We start from the raw sequence: 8193 nt of genomic DNA on the forward strand, positions 1-8193 counted from the left end.
GGGCCACAGAAATGACCGATTTTCATGTGGCCATCGAGTTTGAGTGATCGGACATGTTGGAAATTTTATGAAAAAATAATAATTTTCTAATCACTGGTGGGAGAATCGTGTGAGAAATATAATCGAAAAAGAAATGCACATTAGCACAAGAAAAGAAAATTCCCGGGAAGAAAAGAAAGTTCCTGGAAAGAAAAAAAAAAGATTCCCGGGCACGAAAATTCTTTTTTGTAGCAGCATGAGGTAAAATTGAAGGCTTGGTTGGTCGAACTTTGAAATCAATGGTGGCATTATCAAATCACAAAATGCACGAAACTTTTGATTTTCAAAAGAAAATTAGTTTGAATTTGACCCACGTATGGCCTGCATAAGTGTAACCTTACCACAGAAAAGAAAAATTAGGTCCTCCCATGTGAGACAGGGCTGTCTGGGTGGCAGGCTATTCATTTTCAGAACTTGATAACAAAATTACAAATCCTTTGGCGGGTAAAACAGCTCCCTTGTATGTATTTCATTCATGTTTTTAGCTGTTTGTCTAGAGTTCTACTTTAACCACTTACGTACAGGGCACCTCCCCCTTCCTGACCAGGCCAATATTTAGCTTTTAGTGCTTTCACACTTTGAATGATAATTACTCAGTCATGCAACACTGTACCCATATAACTCTTATGTCCTTTCTTTTGGTGGTGTTTAATCACCACTGTTTTTTTTTTTTTTTTTGGAGCTATAAATAAAATATGACCGAAAATGAAAATGTATTTTTCTTCATTTCTGTTATAAATTTTGCAAATTAGTAATTCTTCTTTATAAATTTTGGGCAAAAGTTATACTGCTTCATATCTTTGATAAACTAAATCAGTTTATATTATTTGGTCTTTGTGAAGGTTATAGAGTCTGCAAGCTATGATGTCAATAATTGAAAATTGATCACACCTGATCACACCTGATCACACCTGATGTACTGACGACCTATCTATTTCTTGAGACCCTAACAAGCCAGGACAGTACAAATACCCCCTAAATTTCCCCATTTTGGAAAGTAGTATATAGTAAAAGACATGGTGAATTTTGTGAAGTTGTACATTTTTCCTACCTTCTTTGCAAAATGAAGATTTCTGGGTTTTTTTCACAAAATTGTCATATTAACCTCCCTGGCGGTATTCCCGAGTGTGGCTCGGGGTGGGATTTCACTGCCATAAGCGGTAACCCTGAGCCACACTCGGGGTACCACCAGGGTGCATCGCTGGATCCTTGTAGAGGTTACTTACCTTGTCCCCGGGATCCAGCGATGTGTCCTTTTGGCATACGGCGGCCGGATCTTCCGCCCGATGCTTGTGAGCCCCGACTTCCGTCTCCTGCGACGTGACACTCACAGGGGGGTGGAATCGGCGGCAAATTTGAAAAGTAAAAAAAAAAACACACTGATTTCATTACAAAATAAAATGATATTAGGTTGACCCCCAGTGCCCTTTCCTGCAATTTTACTGTACTTTATATATATATATATATATATATATATATATATATATATATATATATATATATATATAATGTGTGTACATATATATATATAAAAACTTTAACTTATTTATAGTCATTTATTATATCATAATTTTTGATTTTGTGTTTCAAAATTTATCATACCAGAGATGTTATAAAGAAGAAGGCACAGTAAAAAAAATTAATATGTAAATAGCTGGTTTGGGCTATTCGTCCTTAAGAATTACAAGCAAAATAATTGTACCGCTTTCAGCACCTAAAATCGGAGAGAATCATACCGCCAGGTAGGTTAACAGGTTATTTCTGTCACATGGCATATGCATACTTGCAACTACACCCCAAAACACATTTTGCTACTCTTCCTAAGTATGGCGATACCACATGTGTGGGACTTTTTCACAGCCTAGTCAAAAAGAGAGACCCAACATGCAGGTGTTTTGGGACATTGTTTACTCATCTAATTTCATGGCTACCTATTACACTTCTGAAGGCCCTGGAGCACCAGGAAAATTGAAACGCCCACAAGTATGATGATGTCACATGTGTGATACACATTTTACACAGCCTGGCCACATACAGAGACCCAACATGCAAGTAGCACCTTCAGGTTTTCTAGGGACATGCAGTAAATTGCACATCTAATTTATTGACTACCTATAACACTTTTGAAGGCCCTGGGGCACCAGGACAATGAAACACAATGACCCCATTTTGGAAAGCAAACACCCCAACGTACATTCTATGAAGCATTATGAGTCATTTGAACATGTCATTTTTTTAACAAGTTTTTGGAAAAGGTGGAAGGAAAATGAAAAAGTAGTAGTGTAGTGGCACTGAAGAACACTAGTAGGGCACTGATGAGCACTGTAGTGGAACTGATGAGCACTTTAGTGGCACTGATGAGCACTCACTAATGGCAATGTATGGCACTGATGGCACTGTAGGTCACTGATTAGCACTGATAATCACTCACTGATGGCACTGATGTGCACTGATGGCACTGATAAGCACTCACTGATGGGCACTGATAGCACTGTAGGGCACTGATGGCACTGATAAGCAATCACTGATGGGCACTGCAAGGCACTGATAGCACTGTAGGGCACTGATGTGCACTGTAGGTCTCTGATGAGCTCTGTAGCGGCAATGATAAGCTCTGTAGTGGCTCTGAGGAGCACTGTAGTGGCACCATAGACATAAATGACTCCTCTAATTGCTTGACTACATATTACACTTTTGAAGGCCCTGGAGCACCAGGACAATGGAAAAACTCACTCACACTCACTGATGAGTACTATTGGGTACTGATGAGAACTAATGCGGTAACGGTAGTGGCACTGATGAGCATAGTAGTGGCACGGTAGACATAAATGACTCCTCTAATTGCTTGACTACATACTACACTTTTGAAGGCCCTAGAGCACCAGGACAATGGAAACCTTCACTCACACTCACTGATGTGTACTATTGGGTACTGATGAGAACTAATGCGGGAACATTAGTGACACTGTAATGGCACTGAAGAACACTAGTAGGGCACTGTAGTGGCACTTTTGAGCACTGTAGTGGTACTGATGAGCCCTTCTGTGGCACTGATGAGCACTTACTAATGGCACTGATGGCACTGTAAGGCACTAATGAGCACTGATAAGCACTCACTGATGTCACTGATGTGCATTGTTGGGCACTGATATGCACTGATGGCACTGATAAGCACTCACTGATGGGCACTGATGTGCACTGTAGGGCACTGATGAGCTCTGTAGTGGCACTGATGAGCACTGTAGTGGCACTGTAAGGCAATGATGAGCGCTGTAGTGGTACTGTAGGGCACTAATAAGCACTATAGTGGCACTGATGGGCACTGTAGCGGCACTGATTGCACCGTATGGCAATGATGGGCACTGTAGTGGCACCATAAGACACTGATGAGCACTGTAGTGGCACTGTAGGGCACTGATGAGCAATGTAGTGGTGCTGAAGTGAACTGTAGTGGCACTGATGAGCACTGTAGGGCACACCAAATCAAGCAAACTCACACTGCTGCAAAGCATCTCTGTCCTCTCTGCACACGCTGTATCGATGTGAGGAGAGGAGAGCTGAACAGGGCATGATGCCAGTTTGTTGACAAAGTGATTGCTCTGTCATTGGATGTAACAATTACGTGGTAAAGAGCCACTGTGATTGGCCCTTTACTCCGATCCGTGATGCGCTGATCACAGACACTTCCGGATGCGCTCCACAGGGGATGGGCAAGAATCGCAAGCGCAAGCACAAGACAGCCTCCCAGAACTAGCCAGCCACGCTGTAGTCATCGTTTGGCTATAGCGCGGTCGGCAAGTAATTAATATTTTTACTTATTGTAAGTGATCAGAAACTGGTACTTGGGAAAGTCTGAGAAAACACAACAATGTATGCAGTAGGTTTATCTGTGAATTCTTTCCATGGATTGTTATTCATGGTTCTATAGAATTATGAACAAAAATAAATATGTAGGTGCAGTAATGATAGAACCCCATTTATTGAATACAAATACACAGACTGGTGAATCTTAGATCCACAGTCAATATGACAGTATACAGTACTTGTGTCGTTATGTCATTTTCATTTATAGTGATTATGCTAGTCATCATACGGTATGATGACTAGCATAATCACTATAAATGAAAATGACATAACGACACAAGTACTGTATACTGACTGTATACTGTCATATTGACTGTGGATCTAAGATTCACCAGTCTGTGTATTTGTATTCAATAAATGGGGTTCTATCATTACTGCCCCTACATATTTATTTTTGTTCATAATACCTAACAAGTGGAGTTTTATTTCTTGAACAACTCATCCCTACACAATTCTTACCTCTCACGAGCAACTCCTAAATTGTATTATAACACTACTGTCTCTCTGTATTTTGTAAAGTGCTGCGCAAGCTGTTGGCACTATATTGATCCTGTATAATAATAATACTAATAATAATAATAATTACTAATAATACACTATGCAATTTTCATCAGCAGTGATTTTTGTTTTGCTTACAATTATTGGACACTGTGTGCGATGCGAATAACAATCAATTTGAAATATTTGAAAGTAATGTTTGTAAAGTTGGTCTTGTGTGTTTTTACAACATTTTTGTAAACTGTTAGTTGCACTTTTAGAATATTTGGATAAATAGCAATCAAATCAAGCAGGAAAAGAAAAGATATGGTGCTCAAAGTAAGGTTAAAGAAAAAATTGCACATTCAAGTAATAAGAGAGATCATTTATAGCGGTCACGCAAATGTATTTAGACGGGTATCACATATTAAGTGGTTATGGGATTTAAAAATACAAAATATGAACAAAAAATGTATTTCCACAACCTGAACAGCTGCTTAATATAACAACAGGTTTATTCTTTATAGATAGATGGATAGATGGATAGATAGATAGATAGATAGATAGATAGATAGATAGATAGATAGATAGATAGATAGATAGATAGATAGATAGATAGATAGATAGATAGATAGATAGATAGATAGATAGATAGATAGATAGATAGATAGATAGATAGATAGATAGATAGATAGATAGATAGATAGATAGATAGATTAGCATCCATACCTTTTTCACAGGCCAGCAAGAAGAGCTTCTCGTCCAAAGTGGTTTCTTCCTTTACTTCTCTTACGTCTTTTAAAGCCAAGAATTTATTTGGAGAAGAAGAGTCAGTGCTCTGGTATAGAGCTGCCATGGTAGAAGAAATCCCATCGGTCACCTTATTGCAGGCGGTGATTTTCTTCAAGGGTTAAAGGATGTGAGGATGCCCCTTGTTATTAATCTGTGTTTTCTGTTCTCTGATACATCTCATTCCTCCTACTCCCTTCCCATGACAATCGCCAGCTGGGAAAGGGTCTGTGATGCTCAGATGTAATGCACAGCACCATTGGCTGTTTTCCTTCTCTATCAGTCAGTGCACAGTGATTTTCATTGGCCCCTGCATGGTTTTTGCCTACGTATTCATTGGTCCTATCTGCAGAATGTCAGGGATGTGCACTGCTTTCCCTCAGGAGCTTGCTTTGCATGGCTGTCACAGGACAATACAGGTTTCTGCCAGACATTATTACTGGGGCATCTGCTCTGACATTCCAGGATTAACCCCTAAAGCCCTGCACTTCTGAGCCACTACACAAATGAGAGCTGGGGACTGTGCTATTCTGTAACCTAAATAGTCTTTGTTATTAGCAGAAGCAACTCCGCCATCCTTTTCACTCCCTTTTTCACTGTGCTCATTTGTATAGTGAATTCATTAGTGTTGCATACTGAAATATTTATTGCCTTATATTCAATGCAGAGTAATGCTTCCAGTGGAGAATTAAGTGTTATTAGCTACAAGGGGTGCAACCATTTAGCGGTTTAACTAACACTCAGTCAAATTATTTTGTTAAGAATGTGCTGACTTGTTGGGTGTAGGTGTTATTATCACTGTCTCACATTAGAAGAAACAATGATACGCGAAGTAACAATTTAGTATAGTTATCACTGTTGCACCATTGTTGAACTGCAGACATGTGTCACAATCCTGAGCAGTTTAATGCAAATAAATGATAAAGAAAAATTGAAAAGAGTTACCTAGGGCGGGAAAGTGGGTGCACCATGCCTCTCATACAGTCAACTGCAGGGAGACGTGCATCACCAATGTGAAGGAAAAACTGACCACGTTCTCTATGTGGGGAACATTGCACCGTATGACTTTGCCCCACTGACTGGGCTCAAAGTATTGTCACTGTTGTCACTTTACCCACGAATTGTAGCGATTGCCTGTTTGTTGTCCCCACTTTATATTTTTTGCCCGCATATTGGCTGATTACACCTTTGTTGTCCAGCAATTGACACGATTGCCAGTTTGTTGCCCATGTCTTGCCATGTTTACCTATTTTTTGCCCTCATATTGTCACAACTGCAAATTTGTACAATTGTCCAGTTGATGCCTGCATATTGTCATGATTACCCGTTTGTTGCCCATGTATTGTAATGGTTGTCCATTTTAGGCCTGCAAATTATCACAATTGTTGGTTTGTTCCTCACATATGGCTATGACAGCCCATTTGTTATCTGCACATTATCTCAAGTGCCCATTTATTGCCCGCATATTTTCATAGGTACCTGTTTGTTGCCTAAATTTGTCATGACTGCAAGGGGTTGATTTACTAAAACTGGAGAGTGCAAAATCTGGTGCAGCTTTGCATGGTAGCCAATGAGCTTCTAACTTCAGCTTGTTCAATTAAACTTTAAGAAAAAACCTGGTTTGTGATTTATTTCTGTGCAGAGCTGCACCAGATTGTGTACTCTCCAGTACTAGAAAATCAAACCCTTATTTGCTGTTAATGTGTTGTCACAGATTAAAGATGATAAAGATGATAGATTAGGAAAGTTTTAACTGTCTCTGTTTTTTTCTAAAAATTATTAGTATACCTAAATTCATAACTGATAAAAGTAATCTTGATTTATAGAGACGGGGGGGGGGGGGGGGTTAAAAATAATCCACCCTGGGTTTCAAATATGCTAGGTATGTGTTTAGTAACTGAATGTTAAAATTGTGCAAAGAAAATATTCTAGAGAAATGGCCCCTGAAATTATAAAGAAATCTCATATTTTCTGTAAAATGTGCGCTTGGCACTACCAGACCTCTCCTCCTGAGTACCCTCTTGGTCATTTCATGTTATGAGTAGCATCACTAATTGGTGTGGGACCAGGTGTGGATTTTATAAAAAAGGCCAAAACTTTAATATCATTTCAGCCCTTTATCGGTGTATCACTAATTGTTTTGCCATGTGGTTTTCACTGAAAGTAGCCTCATCTTATGTAATTTTCAACAAATGGCTTAATTTGAGATGCAAAAGTTTGTGACAGGTTTACTTTAAGTTGCTTTAGATCTTAAAACAAGCAAAGCTGCTGCACAAAATGGATGTTAAATGACAGTGACAGGGTGACAATGCAAGGATACAAGGATCACCAGATATTATTTTAATGAAAGCTGCTCTTGTACAATATATTAAAGACTGAGTTTACATATATATTATTGTCCTTCCATAGTGCAGTCTTGCATGCCCTCCCAACCACCCATGTGCCTGCACACCTTTTTTCCATAGCTATTCAGACAAAGTTGTATTTGGTGACACACCCTTGTATAAGGCATTACAAGAACAAAGTGGTGATCTGTTCCAGTGTGTTTGGGTACAGGTTACTTTCTCTTGGCACTAGTCAGCACCATCAATATTCAAACAGCCTTGAATATTTCCTTTATTTTATAGTCACACACAGTCACTGTGAATTGGAGCATGCACCTACTCATTGCCCTACTGATATCATCACTGTTCCCCACACTCACACAAAGTGCTGTCTACAAGTGCTCACTCTTAGCTGCCAATAATCATTTTTACTTCTTATTTAATGTACTATAAATGCACAAATAATACACAGAATAGTTACCACTACTTGTCATACTTCCACGTCAGCATGGTCAGTATCTGGGACTTCAAAGTAAACCCGCTCTTTGCCCAAGTAGAACAAGGCAACAAGCTCACTTTCTTACAGCATACACTTGTCCCTCAATAGGGTGTTAAAGTCCCCACCTGCTCCAGGGGTCCAGAAAAGTCACAGGAGCCCAGTATTGTCTTAGAAGTCCTCTCACAACTGTGTCCTTTCCAC

At 39.5% G+C, this 8193-nt stretch overlaps 1 protein-coding gene across 1 annotated transcript in view; it reads right to left on the bottom strand.

The window, feature by feature from the left end:
* The window catches only part of TRPC1 (transient receptor potential cation channel subfamily C member 1), a 152388-nt gene extending 146892 nt beyond the window's left edge, over positions 1 to 5496 (bottom strand). Inside the window, exon 1 of the mRNA XM_082251742.1 lies at positions 5110 to 5496. Within this exon, the coding sequence (XP_082107868.1) occupies positions 5110 to 5236 (127 nt within the window). The 5' untranslated portion in view covers positions 5237 to 5496. The remainder of the gene's footprint in view (positions 1 to 5109) is intronic.
* Between the last annotated feature and the right edge of the window lie 2697 nt (positions 5497 to 8193).

Source organism: Pelophylax lessonae (assembly GCF_965119305.1).
Source record: "Pelophylax lessonae genome assembly, chromosome: 3".
NCBI lineage: Eukaryota > Metazoa > Chordata > Amphibia > Anura > Ranidae > Pelophylax > Pelophylax lessonae.